The sequence below is a fragment of the Indicator indicator genome, chromosome 13 (genome assembly GCF_027791375.1).
Source record: "Indicator indicator isolate 239-I01 chromosome 13, UM_Iind_1.1, whole genome shotgun sequence".
Taxonomy (NCBI): domain Eukaryota; kingdom Metazoa; phylum Chordata; class Aves; order Piciformes; family Indicatoridae; genus Indicator; species Indicator indicator.
The window spans coordinates 23,321,609-23,344,071 of record NC_072022.1 but is presented as its reverse complement, the minus strand read 5'-3'; the positions used below and the strand labels follow the sequence as shown (position 1 = coordinate 23,344,071).

The following is a 22,463-nucleotide window of genomic DNA, read 5'->3' as shown; positions in this document are numbered from 1 at the left end:
ATTTGTGTTTCTACCCCCTTTAGGGTAGTTTCTACAAAGCATTCCCATTCAGATTTTCCACTGCTAGTCTGATCATCCAGTTTTGCACAGCATGAAAAATCTTCTTGGTGAATGCAACGCACCATAGCTGATCCTGAGTCTGTAAGCTAATCAAAACCTGAAGCAATTTCCCCTCTCTCTGACATGCAAACATATGTTCACATGCATGGTGAGTGAGTGTCATGCCTTGAACTGCTGCTTTATCATTACTTACCCTCCTGTAAGTGTTCATAGGCAAGTACCTTCTTGCCAGAGTGCCCAAACACAATTTAAAAATGCTAAATCTCTAGCAGTACTTTTCATAAGAGCAATCAGTTCCATAAGAAAAGGCTTTTGTGTTTGAGGTCTGCAAAAATAAATATCCATTTGGTGTAACCTGCTTCTGAATAAAATCCAGTTACATTTAGCAAGTGTTGTGAAATTCAACAGTGTGCTTCTCTGATCAAGAGTATACACGCTCCTGAGTCACTTTCTTGTACTTGCAATTTTATTTAACAACTAAACAACTAGCTTTGATGATTCATCATGATTCATGCTGCAGACAAAAGGACAAAGAATAGAAAATATAAGAATGTGGTGGTGTTTTCTCCTTAGTGAAGTCACATTTATGTCTGTGGTTTGGTTTTGGGTTTTTTAAAAAATTTCTCTGTGGAAGCATCTCAAGATGTTAAAGACATTAGTTAGTGCTTCCTTGCCTTTAAGAATCATTCATCCTTCCATTCCCAGCTTCTTGAGAAAAGCTTAAGTCCCAGTTTCCCTTGCCAGTGAAGTTCAGTGCATGTGGTAAAAAACACTGATGCCCTTAAAGCTATGTCCTTAGTTCTCTGTGGTAACACTAGTCAGAGTCTTTCAGGTCTTGTACTGAAGTATTAAACAGGTCTGAGTGTTTCTTTTATAATGAGCAGTGGTTTAGAGTGTGATGTAGTTGGTTTAGGGGCAAAATGCATGCTGTGGAGAAGCAGTAAGAGCATTTAGAGGATTTTTACGTTTAATAGGGTAGGCTGGTTGGCATTCTTTGCAAATATCCAATGAGGTATTTTCCCTTTATCTCCCTTCCCTACTGAAAGGGCATAGCTGACATTTACAACTGTTTGTATAATACTCAGAATAAAAATCATGGTTTTGCTGAAACCAAAGGATTCTTTCTGACAGGGTGAATTTAAACATTCCCATACTGACACAATTCCCAGGGTAAGGTATGCACAGTGCCTGGATTATATGCATGGAAGTTGTAAATACTTCAACTGCACAGGATGTTTGCCTGAGATTTGAAAATTAAGGATACTGATATTGTGCAAAATATCCCAAATGTACCCAGTTTATGTGCTTGGAGAATACTTTTCTGAAGCATCAATCAAACATCACCACACTTTATTTTACTCCAGACTCAATCAGAAAGATAACAATCCTGCAGAGTACCTGTTATCCATTCTAATTAGGGAAAGGTGGATTGGTCAAGAGCCGTTGAAAAAGCAAACTTGTCCCAAATCAAAACAGACATAAACCATCTTCTCTCACTGCTGGTCCCACAGAGAGCTTCTGTTCATTGTTGAAATTCATCTCAATTGCTCATGAAATCTGACAGTTTCTCTCACACCAACATTGGTCTCTGCATACTTTGGATCATTTCAGGTTTTGCTAGATTGGAATGTGTTGGTCAGCTGAATGGCAGGAGTGCATGGGAATCTAGGAACTCCCTTCCCTTTGCTGAAATGTATCCAGTAGCAAATTTCTTTTTCTGTGTAAGAGGAAGAATATGCCATATCCAGGTATTTCCTGAATTTCTTAGGTGTACCTATTCGGTTTTCCATTCCTATTACATGCTCACCTTTCAGATTTCATCCATAAAAGGTGTGAGAAATGGATTGATGATTCTCATTTAGGGCTTCTGATCTCTCCATATATCTATTAGACAAGGAACTTTAGTATTCATTTAACTTGTGTCTTGAACCACTTTGTTGGATTAATCATCTCAGTAGCTAAGATACTGAACTCACTGAGGTTCCTGCCTTCGACTGAAAGCTGGGCAGCTTCTGAAGCTGAATGGTTTGTTTTAGTTAAATCATCATTTGAGAGATCTAAGGGTAGTTAATTTTCTTGTCTTTAATAGGCAAGGTGAATCTTGGCCTTAAAGGTAATTTCTACATCCTGGAAATGTTTTTGCTGACTGATCTTACTTTTGACTTTATGTCAGGTTCAGACTTTGCTTTGCTTTGCTTTTTCTCCCCACATGCTTGTAAAAATTCACGCAGTCTATGCACACAGTGGGAAAGCAGGACGTGCTCTTCACCTGCACTGCAAGTGGGAGTAGACTTCATGTTTCCAGTGCTCCAATTCACATCTCACATTCCTTCTTCTGGGCTATGAACAGAGAAATAGCTAAATTGTGGTGTGCTCCAAAGTGCTGTGTGCTTTTATCCTTTTGGTGCCTCTGTAGGATTACAAAATAAAAGTGAACACTCCAAGTTTAAAAAGTTTTGAAAATATTGTCTGGATTGGAATATACATTTGGATATCAACTGAAGTGTTAGTTGGGTTCTTGGCATATGATTTGAGTGATTAAAAGGAACAATTGCACAGCTCCTCCACAGCTGTTGTTAACGTCTAGGATGCTAAAATGCTGACCAAAATTAAATTGAGCTCTGCATATTATGGTTTGCTATAGACCAGTCACTATGGCATCCAAGCACAAGCTTTTAACTGGAGAGCAGTGGCATCAAACAGTAAATTCTGTCTCAGGAGGAAATGCTACAGTTACTGATTTATAACCAATGCTTCCTGCATGCCTGTTTTTCCAATGGTAGATTTCAAAATCATTCCTCATAGCTTAAATAGAGTTAAATAGATCTTAAAATGATCTTTAAAAAAACAGATCAGAGCTTAGGCAAAATGATCTATGTCTTTCCTTGACCCATTACATAATTCTCACAATGGGAAAGAGGCTCAGCTTTTAATTGGAGTATTAATTTTGATTTGTAAGCAAGAGCAGTAAGTGATGTTTTCTGAATCACTGGCAACTCTCTTGCTCTTATTTTTCCTAGGTGATGAAGCAGATGTTCCTCAGTTGCTTGCAGTGGCAGCACGTCTGAGGGACACGGCAGAATTGTTCCAGTCAGACGAGATGCGCCCAGCTAACGACCCCAAGGAGCAAGCTCCTATCAGAGTCAGGATGCTCAATGATGTGTTACAAGGCTTGGAGAAAAGCTTCCTGGTTCATCAAGCTCCTCCAGGACTTTACAGGTATGGTGTTCAACATGTTCTTCATTCCACCTGAAACGGTAATCTTGCATTGCTTGGTTTTCAAAACTGTCATGCTCTTCTGGAAAACATCTCAGTGAGTTTCTAAGATTAAAGCTTATTTTTTTTCCCCCCCTATCTCATGCTTTCTGCAGAAAACATTAATTCATTACAATACAAGAGGTCATTACAATGCAGCACTGTAGCATTTCTGTCGTGACATCACTGTTAACAAGACGTATGGTGTGATGGCAACTCAGGCAGCGTGACAGATACTTGTGTTAGATGGTGCAGGAAGCTTTCAGAAGAAGAAAATATCTTGAAGTCTAATCCTGCTTGTCAGGCTCCACTTATATTTTATTTAAAACTTTTTGCAGTTCATTGAGGCTTGAAAATTATACAAGATACTGTGTAGTGTTATTTAACATATTTAATCATACAGCAACGTTCTTGGGTGCATTTCAACCAGTCAGAGGCAGCATGGTAGAGTGAATGAGAAGGCCTTAGTCAGTCACCATGCATAACATCTTGTCTCTGTTTTGAATTATTCCCCAAAACGTATTCAGCTGCACTACCCAGGTTGATTTTAAGATGTCATCATCATTCCATCTCTCACCTCCTAAGAAAGCAGTCTACAGGTATATATCTCTTATCATAGATTCCTCTACAAAAGAACAGAAAAACAAACCAATCTAAACCAAAATTACAGCAATCAGTAGTTTAAAAAAAAGTCTGAAAAGCAAGAACTGGCCAAGCCTGCCCTGAGCAATGTCTGACCCTCTTGCTGGTCAGAAGAAATTATAAAATGTGAGCATGTGCTTCAGTGCAAACTGTCTGAAGCACTGTATTGCAGCCCATCAATATGGTGTTACATAGTTTCTCCCCCAAGATACGTTCTCAATGTCCTGGGCTATAAAGCGAGTGCATGTGTGGGCTGTTTGACTTCACCAGGAGGTGATTCAAGACACCCAGCATGGTTTCACCAAGGGCAAGGCCTGCCTGACCAAACCAGTGGCTTTCTATGATGGTGTAACCCCATTAGTGAACAATGGAAGTCCAACGGATGTCATCTGTCTGGACTCTTGTAAAGCTTTTGACACAGTCCCTCACAACATCCTTCTGTCTGAGCTGGAGAGATATGGATTTGATGGGTAGACTGTCCAGTGGATAAGGAATTGTTTGGGTGATCCAAAGGGTACTGGTCAGTGGTTCAATGTCCAGATGGAGGTGGGTGACTGTGTCGGTGTGAGCTGAAATTCCCCCCCCACCAACAATAACCAGGCTAGCTCAGTCTGGAAGCAATTGAAAAGCTGTATTTACAAGCAAAGTCTAAAAACTGCAATGAAATGCAATGAATATGTACAAATATACAAAATTCACAACATTCACAAATATATACAATCAACAGAAAAAGCACAACCGATCTCCCTTTGCTTCCCCCCAAGGGGACTCTCCCAAAGGGGCCTCTCTCTCTCCCAGGAGCTTCCCCCAGACCCCCTGGACAGAAAAGCAGAGTTAGTTAAGCAGAAAGTTGTTAACTTAGCTGCCAAGGTCAGTGTGTTATCTTCAGCCAGAAGAGAAGAAGAAACAGCAGCCAGACAGCCCAGCAACTGCCCCCACTGCAGAACGCAGAATGTGCAGAGTGCCTACTTTGTTTTGGGTAATAGTTCTTAAACATTTCTATCTATCCAATGGAAGTGTTTAGAACAATCGTTATTTTGCTTTCTTACACCCAATAGTGACTTATTTACATTCTTTCACTTTCTCTGTTCTGAACTTTGCAAGGAAAAATTAAAAAGACAGTTTCAAACCATCACAGTGACAAGGGTGTGGTGTCCCTCAGAGGTCTGCATGGGGACCACTGCTGTTCAATATCTTCATCAATGATATCAACAGTGAGATTGAGGGCACCCTCAGCAAATTTGCAGATGATACCAAGCTAAGTGGTGCAGTTGGTAAGTCTGAAGGGCTGGATGCCATCCAGAGGGACCTGGACAGGCTGGAGAGGTGAGCTGAGGAGAGGTTCAATAAGGCAAAGTGTAAAGTCCTGCACCTAGGTCAGGGCAATCCTGGATACAATAGAGGCTGGGGGATGATGAAATTGAGAGCAACCCTGAAGAAAAGGACTTGGGGGAGCTAGTGTATGAGAAGCTCGATAGCAATGTGTGTTTGCAGCTCAGAAGGCCATTCACATCTTGGGCTGTATCAAAAGAAGCATGGCTAGCAGATTGAGAGAGGTGATTCTGCCACTTTACTCTGTTCTGGTGACACCTCACCTGGAGTACTGTGTCCAACTCTGGAGCCCTCAACACAGGAAGGACATGGACCTGATGGAGCAGGTCTAGAGGAGGGCCATGAAAATGATCAGGGGGCTGGAACACCAGGGAGGGAGCTGGGGTTGTTTATCCTGCAGAAGAGAAGGTTCTAGGGAGACCTAGTAGCAGCCTTCCAGTACCTAAAGGGGGCTTACAAAAAGGCTGGAGAGGGACTGTTTACAAAGGCCTGTAGTGATAGGACGAGGAGCAGTGATTTGAAATTAGAGAAGAGTAGGTTTAGATTGGATGTTAGGAACAGTTTCTTTACCACCAGGGCGATAGAACACTGGAATAGGTTGTCTAGGGAGGTAGTTGAGGCCACATCCCTGGGTCTATTCAAGGTCAGGCTCAACAAGGCTCTGGGAAAACAGACCTACTTGAGGATGTCCCTTTTCAATGCAGAGGTATTCATCTGGATGACCTTTGGAATTCCTTTCCAACCCAAACCATTCTTTGATTCTATGCTGGCATTACTTTGAATGACTCTGTGTCTGTGGACAGCCAATGGCTCATTCCACTGTAAAACTGTCCCTAAAGCCATGTCCAGATTTTGCTTTAGAGGAAGCTGGCTGAGGTACTTCAAAAAAGAGAGCTTGGAAATGAACTGACATGTGTACATGGGAGACAGGCAGGACACAGAAGTGGACAAGGCATCTGTGTTATTTAGGAATACAAATGTACTTGCAACCACAACCAACTGAAGTTCTCTGCTCCAGTTGATGGGAAAAATTGTCAAATGCCTGGTGCAAGTGATTGTTTCAAGTGGGTGTGGAACAGACAGATGGTAGAGGTAGACTTTGGAAGAAAAGCAGAAATTTACAGCATCAGGAAGAAGAGATTCTTCCAGGCATTAGGACTGGCATCAAACAAATGCAGTCATCTTTTAACAAGCAGTTTGTGGTTAACTCAGAAGTGTCAGTGAATAAAATCCCTACAGATATAATAAAGAAAATATAATAATGTACTTGGGGAGAGACTAATTTACTTCATTCCTGCTCTGACTGGCTTTATGATATAAAGAAATAAACCAAAATGTGATTAAATAAAGTCTAATATTCCATGTTTAGCACTGCTCACTTTCTTGTCTGAACTGCTGTGGTGTTGCCAAGAAGCCATAAAACTGCTTACAGTAATGTTATGTGCCTGCATTGCATCACAAAGTCACATTGTTCAATCTGGCCCAGATCTTTAGTTGTAGAAATAACTTATGCCAAAATTTAGGATTCCAATAAGAGTTGTTTTTTTCTTGGGGGGGGGGGGGGGGGGGGGGCGGGTGGTTTTGGTTTTTTTTTTTTTTTTTTTGTTAAGTCTTCTAATATTTAAATTCTTGTAGTGCTTGCAGTGTTGAGTTTGTTATTTATCAAGATGTAATTGCTAGATGTGCAGGTGTAATGTGATTTAAAGTTTTCACCTTCCTCCTCTCTTCAGTACTTCAGAGCAGAGCACAGTGTCCACACTGGCAGGATACAGAGTATGGAAACGAATTTTTTTTTTCCCCTTCTTGAGTTTGTTAACTCTGATACACAGTTTCACAGTAGACATTGAGATTACTAGTTTGAGCAAAACCATTGCATTTGACTTTATACTTTTGCTTAACAAAATCTGGAGCGTGTAACAGTAAAGTACATCCTGTGCATCTTTCTTTAGATGCTCACTTTAAGAGAATGCATTCTTTCTTCTGTGCCAAGGCCTGTCATTATAGTGCAAATTTAACTTTGATCCAAACAGAATCAAGGACAGTGATTTCTCATTTCCTTTCCTGCCACTAAAAGTCTGCAATACAGTTTCCCTTTTGTTTTCTTTAAAAAACAAAACCTTTATTTTGTTTCCCTTTTGTTTTCTTTAAAAAACCAACCAAACAAAAAGGCATGTAAAAATATGTCTGTTTGGGTTATAGAGTCACAGAATCATAGAATCAGTCAGGGTTGGAAGGGACCACAAGGATCATCTACTTCCAAGCCCCCTGCCATGGGCAGGGACACCTCGCTCCTAGATCAGGCTGTCTAGAGCCTCATCCAGCCTGGCCTTAAATACCTCCAGGGATGGGGCTTTTCATTCTTTCAGGACTGAAAGTCTTTCTATTAATTGATGCAATTATTTAGATCTGTTTTGTGCTCTTAAGCTAGAATTGCATCACAGGAATACTAGGAACACTTGAAAATCCTCATGTAATTTTCTTTTCTTAATAACTTTAACTTTTTTATTTTTTATGTATTTATTTGATGAAGAAAACAAACAAACAAAACAAAACAAATCAGTCAGTCTCACAGCCAGGACCTTGTATGCCATGTTTCATCCCAGCCAGAAGATTGATGGGCAAGTTATAAACCTCTGAAATAGTGGTTTATAATGGAAATGCTGGCAGCCCTTTAACTATAACAGCACAAGCAGTGCTGCAATAAATACCCTGCCTCATCTGTAAACAGAAATTTAGGATGCAGTTTGCAGCCTTGACCTTCAGGCTCCAACTGTGTTTAGATCATTAAGATTCCATAAATACTGTAATTTACAGCCTTCTGAAGGAAGACTTTGTGTGCACAGTAAAGCACGTTTTCTTCATGAAGAAATGATTGCTTCCTGTATACCCATTTGGACTCATGTTCTCAACCTCAATCAAAGTACTTGACAAATCTGCTGAAGCTTAGGCATCATTTTTAGGCTTGTGTTTGTCCTAGTTCACAGCCCTCTAGATATATACTGTGGGTTTGTTTGTTTTTTTTTTCTGCTTCTAAAATTTAAATTAAAAAGAAAGGTGGAATTTTTTTGCTTCGTTGCAAGAGGTAGCTTGCAACCTACTTGTGGTTGCCTGCCACAGGGGAACTAAGGTTTTTGATATCTCTTTTGGTATGGTTTGTACACACATTGCCATAGCTGCAGCCTCTCACTGTATGTATGTACTTAAAAAATTAGATGCCTCATTCCAGTCAGTGTCATAGGGCAGTATTTGGGCACAATTGATGCATTATTCATCCATAAATGAACAATCAAATTATTCAGAGCTACTGACAGAATTCAAACAACTTTATTTTTTGATCATTATGTTGGTATATCCTGACTAAATTTAAGTAACGATGATTGACTCTGGCAGGTTGTTCAGTGCAGTGTAAGTGAACAGTGTAGTTCAGATGGTGATTGTTCTTACCTGTACTTCATGACATTGAACTGAAAAGGTGACAGTAGCTTACATTCCCCGTGATACTCTAGTTCCAGCTGAGCTGGAAATATCCAAGTAGAGCTGACATCAGGGTGTTTCAGTCTTAGCCAGGAATTTATGCAGATTGAAAAATAATAGGTTGAGGAATGTTAATCCTGCTTTGCAAAGGTTACCCTGGGCCTTGATTTGGGGTTAGGATGAGCTCTTTGAGTTTTATTGTAGCAGAGGAATTTCTGTGATTCCCACTGGTAACCTTGGGTAGACTTTCTATTTGCAAAATGAAAGGTTAGGAACTAAGTAAGGTAGCCATTGATATTTTTCATTGATCTGCCTTTGCTTCCCATAGCATAATCACACTATTCATAATGTGTTGATTTATATTTTATAATTATTTTAATTGAATAATCAGTAGAAATTTGTATATGTCTGCTTCTTTCCTCTAGCCTTTTCTTCCTTTCCACCTTTACAATGTATACTTGTGCTGAACATGTCTGTATATTTTCTGATGCCTGCATTTTGATACTGGTACTAATAACCATAGATTACACTGCAGTAGCATGTGCAAAGCTAAGGTAAGAAAGAAGTTCCATTACGTTAGGCACTGTGCAAAGACAGGGGATAAGAAACCCCCAAATTCTTACCTTCATCAGCATGCAATAAAGCAGGTGTAGTTGCCTGCTAGGGATAGGAAAAGGTGTTTTGTTGCCTAAATAGAGGGTGTTCCAGCCATAAATAAACACAGATCAAAGTAAAGAGCTGGGACTGAGGCTCTGGCCAGCCTGATCTAGTGTGAGTTGTCCCTGCCCATGGCAGGGGTCTGGAACTAGATGAACCTTGTGGTCCCTTCCAACTCTGACTGATTCTATGATTCTCTGACTGTTTCCCTACACTGAAGGTGGCTTTTCTGATAAGGTCAAGGAAGTACTTGCTGACTTCTGTTCTGATATTGGTTAACTAAATGTCTACACGGCTTCTGAGAGAGGACAAAATTAATTTCTGTAAATTAATATTTTGTAACTTAGGCAGTCAGGCAACTGTATCCATGCTGAGCAATGTATCTCCTCTTTGTCTCTATTCCTGAATATCTTTGTCTTTCTTGCATCAGCTAATCCTTCAAGCTCTTGACTCAAGAAGTCTACTGTAATGCTTTTGCATGCTTTTCCCTCTATGAAAATACCTTCCAAAACACAAATATTGGCAAAACCAGGAGTAAAAACACAGTGTGTATCTTCTTGGTCCTTATAAATACTGAGCTCAAATCTTATATGTCAGTGAGACCCTTCCCACAGTTCTTTGTACATGTTTATTCTATTTCTTGTATTTTCTGATGACCACAGCCTCTGATGACCTGGCAGTCCAATGGATCTGGAAGTCTTTCTGTGAACCTCTTAGGTATTCACAGAGAGAGCTTGTGTCCCTTTGCTGTAAACGTGTAGCACTTCAGTGGCATTGGAACACTATAGTGCCACAAAGAAATGCAGGAAGCAAAAAAACTTCATGGACTATCAGGTACAGGGCACTCAGTGCAGTAAGAGGTCCTCTCTGAATGTGTCTGGTTTCTTCAGGTGGATGTCTAATCATATTTGGTGGGTGCTGTTCACACTGGAGAGATCCAGAAGTGTGCAGAATTTTTTTAGATAACTGTGTGAGGCTCCTACTAAGAATTCCAAATCTACAAAAGAGTCACTAAACCCAGAGTTTGTGTCTTCAGTCTTTAAAAGAAAAGTAAAAAAACACCAAGGCACAAAAGGGCTCAGGCTGTCATTTCTGTTCTGTTTAAGTGGGTTTTATTCTTAAAAGACCATTGCTTAAGGTTCAGTTTTGTCCTGACTGATAATTATTTTAATCATAGAATCAGCCAGGTTGGAAGAGACCTCCAAGATCATCCAGTCCAACCTATCACCCAGCCCTATCCAATCAACTAGACCATGGCACTAAGTGCCTCATTCAGTCTTCTCTTGAGCACCTCCAGGGATGGTGACTCTACCACCTCCCTGGGTAGCCCATTCCAAAGGGCAATCACTCTCTCTGTGAAGAGCTTCCTCCTGGTATCCAGCCTATACCTCCCCTGGCACAACTGGAGACTGTCTCCTCTTATAAAGGAATCAAAGTGAACTTGTGCAAAATCTTTCCTGTAAGAGCCAAGTTGAACCAATCCATTAAGGCTGTGTGCATCTGTCACCACTATCTATGGAATTGTTGGAGGAGCCATTGTGCTGTGTTTAATAGATGTAATTGAGTGAATTGAGTAACAAGTAAGTGAAAAGTAAGGCTGCCCAAAACAATCTGTGTTTTCTCAGGAAAGACTTCCAGCAGTTTTTATTGCTCATTTTGCAAATTAAACTTCTTCCTTTTGCTTCTTTTTATCATGGATACCCAGGTGTGACATTAAGGCTTCATTGGGCTAAAAACATCACCACAGATCAGTATGTTGTAGTGGACTAAATAAAATACAATAAACAATGCTAGATTGTGCACCCTGGATTTGGCACAATGACATGAAAGAGCAACAAAAATATGTTTTCAGCAGCACAAAAAGAGGAAAATAATTTGTGTGGCTGCTAATCTCATGCCACTCAAGTGTTTGTTATTCACCAGAACAAATGTTTTCCTTTTGGATTGAGATTTATTATATTCAAATGTGCAGACTGTACTGGATTTATTTCTGTTTTGCTGATAAACTGCAGCAGATTCTCAGGTGTCAAAATTCACATGCCTTAAGACTCTAGTTTCTAGAAATACATTTGGTAGGAGATATAAAGTCCTTATTAACTCTCCATGTGTAAATAAGTTGCTCATTGGATTTACAGAGGGCAAGCATTAAAGATAATCTTAAACAGTGATATAGGTGAACATATAGTGCAATGTCATCTGAAAAAAAAACAACCAAACAAAACAAAACAACACAAACTAGCCAAGAGTTTCTACAGAAGACAGTAATTCTCACTGTATAAAATCTTTGCAGATTTGGGGTTTCATTTTGAACTTTTCATTTGTGGCTTAAAGGAGAAAATATTTCTGTATACTTTGTTGTAATGTTTGAGACATTTTTGACTGGCCTGAATCAAGCACATGGAATTATTTTTTTCTTTTCCTGCATTGTATTATGCAGAGCAAAGAGTCATTTGATATGGCACTGATGAGCCTTAGTGTGAGAAACACAGCAACAATTCATGTTGCACTGGCAGCAGTAGATAATGCTCTGTCTCCTTATTATGTGCCATGTGCAATTTGTAAATATAATGCTAGAATGATGTTGGGGGAGAAGGAAGGAATTGTGTACTGGCTTTAGAATTGCATACCTCAGATTTAGCCATTCAGTCAGAGTAAATTAATTTCATCTTACTGCACAGCAGTGATTTTCCATCGAACTTTTCACCCTAATATCTTGTATCTTTCAAAATTTGCATCTGTTTTTCTTCTGTAATTGTCCCACATCTTATAAATGGAGTTGTTTAGTAGAATTACTTGTTTCACTATCTAATCTTTCTTGGCTCTGCAGTTCTTGTTCAGCTCCCTGCTGACTGTCCCAAATTTTACACCTAAAATGTCTTCCTATTCTTCTTCTTCAAACTCTAGTGTTTGTGCAGTCTGATGGTGGTTTGTGCAAGTATTTAAGACATGAGTCTCTTGAGCTCTCTCATGAGGAGCTATCTCTATCTTTTTTAAAATGCACTTAACATGTTTTTCACACCAATTCCTGTTTAAAATCACAATTTGAATGAAATTCTTCATGCTGACAGGTCACAAGCAGAACCTGGAGCAGCAGCCTTCATATAAGGAGTTTTGAAAGCATTTCATTCACTGTATTGCTTTTAAACATTGTACCCATCTGTTATGTGGGGGTACAGCAGGGGTTGAAAGGAAAAAGGGAACTTTATTCTCTCTTGAGCAGCTATTAGAAGTCAGAAATAATTAAAATCACTTCCTATTCACTCAAAGATACTCAAAATGGGGTTTGAGGGGCTGGTAAGAAGACACAGTCACGAATCTGCTCGTTCAGTAGATCATCATAATGTAGTATTGGAATTAAGCACAAGGAGGTTTTCCAGGATTCCTTCTGATACCAGTGCAGATCCCCGGAACAGACACAGTTAGAAATATGTAGGGACTGTTTAACTCATGATGGACCTGTAGGAACAATATTCTAGCAGCATGAGCATTCTCTGCACTCAGTGACTTTGGGAAGGGTTCTGGCCTCATCCTCCCAGCCCCTCTGGTGGTGATTGAACAGTGCTCTCGTTATTCATTCTGTAGGCCAGATAGATAGAATTTCATGCACTGTGATGATGCCTTCAACATTCATCCATGTGTGGAGCAGCACATTTATACCAGCATACATCAGTAGCAATTACTAGTTTGATAATAATCTTACAAATCCCTGCTATGGTTATTATTGTTCTTATGACTGATAATTATGCTGTATTACGCCCTATCTTAATACTGAGAAGATGCAATGAAGTGAGTTTAACTCATACTCAAAACACCTGATCCATTGGAGTGGCAATTCAAATGGTTTTTCCTTTGGAATCACCAGTACATGTAATGACCATGAAGTAATGACTGTATTTGTTGTCTTGTAAATTTTTACTATTTAAAGAGCATTTGCTGCATAAATACTACTGAATTAGCCATCTGCAGAGACATAATTATGGTTGACTTTAGAGCTAATTTAAACAGGGTGCATGAAAATCTTTTCATTACACCTGCAAAAGCAGAAAACCACTATAATTAGGGATTATGTCATGGCTGCAAACCAGCTTTCCCACTTCCCTGATATGAATGGTAAACCTGGGTCTATACAACTTAATTTTTCTGTATGCACTTCTCATAAATTTTCTTCCATGCTTTTATTAGGTTGATTTGTACACATAGAGAATTCTACCTGTAGAATGCATCAGACCCACTGTGGGTTTGATACAGTAAATATTATGTGTACTGTAATTTAACACAGCATCAGGAGTCCTGAAGACAATGCTTTTTCCAGGACCTGCAATTCCTCATGCTTTCCACAACTGTGCATGGACTTGACTTTGCAAAGAATCTGGGAGGTTTTATATAATGACATTTATTGGCATATTTGGCCTTGTTAGATGTTTTAGCCTATTTCACAGCAGTTGCTCTGCTAACTGTAAATCCCTTTCCACAGAAGGCTGTTCCATGAGCTCAGTGCAGTACTACCATGCCAATACCTAGAAAGTCATCTGATTAAGGATAGAGTTTCCATTCAGTTGCCCTTGCTAGCAGATCTTTCTCAGGTCTGTGATTATGATGCTAAATAGGCCAAGAATAATTAGTTACAGAGAAAAATAGCCTCTGCTGTCAAAAAGTTATACAAAGTATTAGATTTTGAATTGATTAGATATGACAGAAGCTTAGTATTTCATACATTCTTTAATTTTTCTTGTAAAGAGTAGGGTCAATGACATTATTTTAGATCCATGAAATATATGGTTCCACTTTTTTGGTTGTGACAGATAAGAATCACTCATGTATCAGCAGCCTGATCTAGTTGATGATGCCCCTGCTTACTGCAGAGGGGGTTGGACTAGATGACCTTCAGAGGTCCCTTCCAACCCAGACCATTCTATGATTTTTTTGATTCTATGTTTGCAATATTAGCCTGGAAAATTTCTTCAATATAATACAAAAATAAGTGGAATTCATTGGAGAAACAGTTAACTTGAACATAAAATATTTCACCTCAACGTGAGGAGAAACTTCTTTACAGTGAGGGTGACAGAGCACTGGAACAGGCTGCCCAGGGGGGTTGTGGAGACTTTCAAAACCCACCTGGATGCATTCCTGTGTGGACTACCCTAACTGATCCTGCTCTGGCAGGGGGGTTGGACCTGATGATCTCTTGAGGTCCCTTCCAACCTCTGCTATACTGTGATACTATGTAATGCTCCTCCCACTAACTTATTATTCAGGCAATAGGGCTTAGAAGATTGGTGGTGAGATCATTAACAGGAAACTTACCTCAACTGGGATGAAAAAATAAGTGTAAATTTTGTGTATATGCATAACATTGATGGCTATAAAAAGCTAACTTTAAGCATTTCTTTAAAGAACATGTTATAGGAGAATTAATGTTTATTCAGTTAGTTCTTATGATAATGACCTCTCTGATTTTGGCTGTGATGCTAACAGTCTCATGTCTCGTGCTATGGATTTACTCAAGATGATAAAGCTAGTCAAGATCAGAACTGGAGATCAAGGTCAAGGCAGTTGACTGCATCAAACACTGGACACTGCTTGCTGTTTTCTTCAGAAATGATATTCCCCCTTAGGAGTCAGATGTTTTACATGATTTCTAAATAAAAATCTCTGTGAAGCCTTCAGAACATCAGCTGTGAGCCATTTGGAAATAATTTTATTAATTCACTTCCCTCAAATCCTTCAAAATAGTAGCACATCTGCTTTGAATTTGAGTATTTCAGACTGAGACATCCTTAAAAGAAAAAATACTTTCCTCCAAATTATTCAGCTACAAGCATATGTTTCTTTCATTTCAAAAGCAAGTCTAGAATAAATCACTCAAGGAACACCACATCTACATTTGTTACCAGCAGCTACATTATTTGAAATTTAACAAAGGATATTTCATACCAGTTGCTGCCAGCATATAGCATTTTAAAGTACAGTTAATATTAATTTTATTTAATGCATCATCAGTCTTAAATACAGATGCAAGTCCTCGTTCTAAGGAATTACAGGAAAAATATTGATGGATTTTCAAGGACTGTGTACATTTCTGTGCAGTATTTATCATTCTCTCATCAGCTGCATATAGGGTTTGGAAGCCCTATGACAAAGAGTCTGAAAGTGTGTTTTGTGGCTTCTTCAGGAATTTCTAGATAAAATTACCTAATTTATTTCTATAAAACCCTGGAGAAAATCATGCCTAATTGATTAGAGGACTGCTCTTTAGCAGTGATAAACAATCGCTTGCAATTTCCAGATGCATCCTAATTTTTCTTTTTCTTTCCACTTTTGCTCTGTGAAGTCATTCCATGCTGTTGAAGCTCTAGAATTGATTCTACAGCTTTGAATTGGTTCTTGGCCTTGAGCAGCCAAGTCTAGTTGAGGCGTCCCTGCCCATGGTGAGGAGGTTGGAGTAGATGATCTCTAAAGTCCCTTCCAACCTAAGCCATTCTGTGATTGCCAACTGCTGGTACCATGAAAATAGTTCTCTTTCATGCAGACGCTCACCTTAGAATGCACATGGTTTAAACACATCACTTTCTGTAATATATACTGGTAGAATAATTTACAGCCCTATAATTAAGAATACTAAGTGAAGGCAATTGATGGCTCTTAAAAAGGGTAGGATGTGTAGCAGGCAAAGGTTAGCAACAACATATTACAAATAAAGGGTCCTTAGCTATGACATGCTGAGTTTGAGACAGTGAAGAAGTAGAGTGGTTTCTCCAGCTAAGTTGCCCTAAAAGGTTGGCTGCCATCTTCCTGCCTTGCATTCACATTGTCATCCTCACAGCCCTGCAACCAGTGACTTCCACTGTTTGATCCAGCAAGAAATAAGCATTGTAGAAAGAAGTTTTTCCTCTGGATCACCTATAATAACATGTCATGGCAGTTCACCAGTGCATAAATTTTGTCCTGATAAAAGTTAGTCTTACATGGCTAGCAGCTGTGATTTTATAATTCTAAACCTTCTGCTGCAGTGCTGTGAAATAAACCAGGTAAAATAAAATAACTGTATGTGGGTGTCAAAAAGGTTTAAAAATATAAAAAGAGAGGAAAGGAGAGGTGCTGTTGGAGATCAAAAGGCCAGAGGACACAGAGGAAGAAGGGTAGCTTTCTGTATCTTCATCATAAAATGTTCTGAAGTGCAAACCAGAAACTAGGATGAATCAACTCATGTATTTTTTAGGGAAGAAGAATTGATAATATTTTAATGTTCCACAATAAATAAACACCCTGTGGAACTAGAAGTCCTAACATGTAAATATTATTATTGTTAGAAAGCTTTTATTTATTTACTAAGTTAATAATACTTTGTTCTACAAACAAGAGTGAAAATAAAACCCCAAACCTCCTAGACTTAAGTGCATTCAAAACTGAACATTTTGGAGAGAAAGGGAAATTCAGAGAATCCCTGATCTAGTGTGCTTTTTCTCTTGGAGAGTTCATGAAAAAAGTGATTCCAGGGGTTTATAAAATTTAATTTGTGAAGATGCTGAAGCATCTCTAATTACAGCACATTGTGGTGTAACTCGAACAGACAGAGGCTGCCCATAGCATTTATCTGTAAACAATTCTAATCTGATTCAACAGATAAAACCTGCAATCATTTCATGTGGGACTATATACTTGCCATCATGTCCTAATGATTTAATAATTACATTTCAAAATCTCAAACATAAACTCTTAGATAGGAGACTGTTTGTAAGTACCTGAATAATTCAGCTTGTGCTGTGCATTGTCTACACCCCAAACTTTTCTTGTGAGATAAAAAAATCCTTTTTTTGTTGCAAGAATAACATAGTAATCCAGTTCTATCTTGTGTTGTCCAATTGTTCTGATGTAAGGTCCAAAGTAGCTTGAAGCTGTGCTAAAGTCCTCATTGCTCTCTACAACTACCTGAAAGGATGTTGTGGAGGGGTTGGTGCTGATCTCTTCTCACAGATAATTAGTGATAGTACAAGAGGGAACGGCCTCAAGCTAAGACTGGGTAGGTTTAGACTGGACATTAGAGCAAAAAAATTCATGGAATGAGTGGTCAGGCATTGGAATGGGCTGCCCAGGAATGTGGTTGACTCACCAACCCTGGATGTGTTTAAAGATCATTTGCATGTGGGCTTGGGAATATGGTTTAAGGGTGAACCTTGTAGAGGAGGGTTATCAATTCGACCTGGTGATCCTGAGGGTCTTCCCCAACTTGAATGTTTCTGTGACTCTGTGATTTTTAGTTTAATCTGTCATTCAAGAAATTGTCAAATTCTTTTTGGTCTGGTGGGGACATGTTGCATCTTTATTTGTGATGATGTAAAAGAGCATTTAACTCTAGTGAGTGGCATTATTCTGGCCAATTGTGCTTATATCACACTATCACAGTATATCAGAGGTTGGAAGGGACCTCAAGAGATCATCAGGTCCAACCCCCCTTCCACAGCAGGAATATAAGTTCCTAGGCCTGCAGAGGACTTGTCAAAGTCATAGAAGAACTTCTTTTAGAATCCATCTTTGTAGTTTCTTTGCTTTAATTTGCTACGGCTGATTTTTTTTTTTTTTTTTGGTGGGGTTTTGTTTGGTTGGTTGGTTGGTTTTTTGTTTGGAGCCATTTCACCTCTTTTGGTGCCAATGCCTGAAGTTACTAATTAGGTTTCTTACTTCAGTGTTTCCCTTTTCAGGTCACTGTCGTGTGTCATTGAAACAAACCCATTAGGATGGATGATGTGTGTTGTAATTTCATTAGTGTCATCATAACGCATCACAGTTTTCAGTTTAGGAGTCTCTTTTTTGTTTTGCTTGGGTCAGACTGCCTGTGTGAATTATATTTATAAGATCAAAACAGTCAAAGATGAAGGTAGATACTTAAACAATTAGGCCAGAGGCTGGGATTGTTGTTTTAGAGGTGTAGGCTACAAAACTAATTTGTATTAAGGCATGTTTAAGTAATTGAATTTCACAGTGTAAATTGAAGTCTCTTGGTATCATTATGCATGTTGTGGTCACAGTGATATCTTGTGCCAATGAAATGGTTGGGGTTTCTTTTTCAGTTCATGTGTAAGCTTTAATGAGAACACTTTTTTAACTTGTAAAAGCTTGGAAGTAATAACTTTGACTAACCATTTTTTTTCATTTGATGAAACTTGGACAGAGATAAGAAGCAAAATTGTATAAATTGACTTTCATGAACATGCATAAAGAGAGAAAACATTTTATGCAACAGTGGGGGGTGGCATCCCTTGCCAAAGATAAGTAATTGGAAAATATGAAATCCTGGTGAGAATTCCTAGCAGAAAATCTGAAGGAAAAACACAAATCCCATGTAATGTCAGTTATTATTATTATTTGCATACACACATAAAAAAAATAGGTTGTGTCATACTATGCAATCATACATGCTGAAATCATGTTACTATTGAAACAGTTAAGCTATTTTCTTTAATTGTGACAGCAGATTTCTTGTCTCATTCATCAGACTTTTTTTGCTTCCATCAGCTTTCTATTAATCAAACAGCTTTTTTCATGAGATGTTGATTTGTACTGTAGACAGGTGAGATGGGCTAGGAATCCATGGATCAGCTGCCCATGGCTTTACTGTGAAATCACCTGTGATTCCAAAATCACAGCAGTAGAATCAAACTGTATTAACATCCTTTTATATAAAGGTAAACCATCTTTTTAACTTGTGTGTCATATTTAGAGCACTTTTGAAGATGGGATAGGAGAAAATCCTTTCCTATTCTCCACAAGTATTTTCTCAGCAGTCCCCTAATGTTCCAATCTTCAAGTTATCCTCTCTGTAGAGTCTTATTTCTAGCAATCTAAGTTAGTGTTGCTCTGCTGGTGGTTATTGTCTTATAGCATTTTTACTAGTTGACACCACCCCAAGTAAAGGAATAGAGGGATTCTGATATAGATCAACATGCCAGTGTGATAGGCATTTGGAGGAGAATTCTAGCTCAGTAAAACTCTCCCAGCCACCAGCGACTAGACAAGACTCTCACGTGCCTCCTAAGAGTAGAAAGTAATGTGATTATCTCTGGTGTTGCCCCTGCTGTTCAAAGGCTTTGGGGAGTTGTGAATAGGCTTCTGTCCCTTGTGAACTGTGGGGGAAACTATAGAGGAGAGTTTGTCAAAAGCCTGGTTCTGCTCCCACTGATCTCAGCAGCGTCCCCAAATTGATTTCAGAGGGAGCAAACTCAATCCCTGCTTTGGAAACTACAGTATTTCCCATAGTACAGGCTATCCTTAAAAACCCAATGACCAAGAATTCATGATTCTCAGCATCTAGAGTTTGCATATACTGTATCACAGAGATGCTTTAGGGACAGTCTGTAATATGACTTTAGTCAACCTTGAGTGTAAACTGCATCGTAATCCCAAGGAACAGCATCATCAGCTTGGAACTGAGGAAGCAGGCAGTTGTCCTCTGGCTCTACAGCAGTGCAAGCTGAAGAGGTTATTGCCATATCTACTTGTTCCTGCCTGTTGACAGAGGTTTCTGTCCTTGGTGAGCTGTTCCTGCAAGTGTTCCTGACCTGGTTCAGTCTAAATGATTTAGGCCAGCAATGACCTTCTTTTTAAACTGTGTAGTAGAAGCTATCATAGAACCATAGAATTGTCAGGGTTGGAAGGGACCTCAAGGATCATCCAGTTCCAACCGCCCTGCCATGGACAGGGACACCTCACACTACACAGCACACACAGGTTGCTCAGAGCCACATCCAGTCTGATCTTAAAAACCTCCAGGGATGAGGCTTCTACCACCTCCCTGGGCAACCTGTTCCAGTGTCTCACCACCCTCATGAGGAAGAATTTCTTCCTGACATCCCATCTGAAATCTTCCGATTTCTATTTTTGTTCCATTCCTCCCAGTCCTATCGTTACCTGACACCCTACAAAGTCCTTCTTCAGCTTTCTTGTAGGTCCCCTTAAGATACTGGAAGGCCACCTTCTACTGCAGTGTCAGATTCCAGCCATGTCCCTGCTCTGTTTAAAAGTACCGTGGATTGTGCTGCAGACCACTTGAAATTGCTGGATATGTTGCTGTCAGAGGATGAAAAGCTTACCAATTCCTATCAGTTTGGATATATATGTTATAGGAAAGTAAAAACATAAAGACTGAGAAAAATGTGTTATGAGGGTAGGAGCTACTTGATATCTTTGAGAAACATTGCCCCTTATTCAAAGCACTTTTTCAGGTTGTAGATGTTCTGTGGTGTCATTTTTTGGGCTACTCTGTCACCCTTCCCTCTTGTAGATGATTCATATAATACTAAGGTACATTTTTTGTGGTCATCTGTCTTATTGGTACTTGGCAGTTTTATTACAAGTTTGGGGTTGCCACTGGGCCTATTCTGTCATGCAATTAGGTTATTAATGAGTTGTCTGAGTGGTCCTGATTTCTTGCAGGTTTCCTTGCATGAAGCAACTTCTCTGCTGCCTTCTATTCAAGAATAAGGTCTTGCACCAAATCACACGTGGCTTTCCCGTTTCACATTTCACTCACTTCTGTTTACAATTCAAGGGGCTCCTGGGTGGAGATTTATGATCCTTACATGCTCTGCTAATTGAGATAATGATTACACCTGTTTTGAGATAACATTTATAGCCTGCTTCAAAGAGCCTCACTGAAATCACTGACTAGCTTTGAATTCTGAGCCTTCAACACCTCACGCAGATAACATTTGCAAGGGATCAGATGTTACTTTTGCAAGTGGTTTTATAAGAGCCATTAAAAAAAGCTTGCAAATATTATAGGAAAACAGAGATTTTGTTTCATAAAGGTTTAACTGTATGTTCCATTTATTTCCTTCTTCAAGTATGTGACTTTAAAGACGAGTTGCTCTTGTTTTGATGCTACAAAGGATTATTGATGAAATAAAGTCTCTGCTGAAGGCAATGAGAGTTTTACCATTGAATTCAATGCAGCTAGAATTTCACCTCTGAAGTGTGAAATAAATAACAGGAACAGGTAGAGGGAAAAAAATGTCCATGCCTAGCATCCACGATAATAACCAAATGTTTTTTAGAGGGGAATAAATGGAATCCAGCTGAGACACAAAATGCTTCATGGGGGTTTGATAAGTCTAGTCTCACGATTTTGAACAAAATCTTGAGTGGTCAAAGAGGAATGTGAGACTGCATTGATGGATGTAGTGGATGTTTCTGTGTATGTACATCTTGATCAATGGAGAGATGCAGTTTACAAAGCTGTAATAAATATGCAGTTCTCTTTCACTTTGCCATAGGTCAGCTTTACTGTGCATAATATATACCAACTGTAAAGCGTGGTTGATACTTGCAGTGGTTTTTGATGATTTCTGATGAATTGTTTGAGTCAAAAGTTTACCACTCTCCATTGTTCTCTTTCAGAAATATTCTTTACAGACTAGATGAAAGGACAAGCCAGTTTTCAGTACTGCTAGAGGCACGGGAGCACAGCAAACTACATCAGTCAAATGAGACCCTTCAAGCAGCCTTGTCAGAGGTGCTGAACAGCATCAATTCAGCTCAGGTTTACTTCAAAGCAGGACTTGATGTGTTTGAGACTACCTTAGCTGGAAAGAAATGAGAGGATCCTCTGCATTCTAAGACATTTGTTTACAACTTGCTAAACAAAAGTTTGACTGGGACCAGAATTTTCTCTGCGGATGAAACCTTTCTCAACTTTTCTTTCAGCCAGCTCTTAAAGGTACTGCAATGTGTGTCTGTATAAGTACACAACAGTCTTTTGCACTGTTCACAGTATATCTCCAATGCCTGTTTCTGAATGTATAAAACATAATGAGAGGGAATAACACTTAAGATAGAATTTTGGGAAGGACATCTGCTGTATTTTTGTATGTAAAGTATATTTTTATGACTAAGAGCTCAAGTAACAGAGCACATTCTGCGATATGCTGAACACCCGATTCTGAGACACCCCAGATGTATCACCAGGTGAGCTTTCCATGAAATACTTTGTCAGAAAAATGTGACTTAAATATACTCTTGTGTTTCTTAGCTTCATCAGTGTACTC

The 22,463-nt window shown here is 39.2% G+C and overlaps 1 protein-coding gene across 1 annotated transcript in view; it reads left to right on the top strand.

Moving 5' to 3' along the window:
• NAALADL2 (N-acetylated alpha-linked acidic dipeptidase like 2) overlaps positions 1-22,015 on the top strand; it is a 287,262-nt gene extending 265,247 nt beyond the window's left edge. The window contains exons 13-14 of the mRNA XM_054385754.1: positions 3,081-3,279; positions 21,817-22,015. Of these exons, the coding sequence (XP_054241729.1) occupies positions 3,081-3,279; positions 21,817-22,015 (398 nt within the window). The remainder of the gene's footprint in view (positions 1-3,080; positions 3,280-21,816) is intronic.
• Positions 22,016-22,463: the final 448 nt, after the last annotated feature.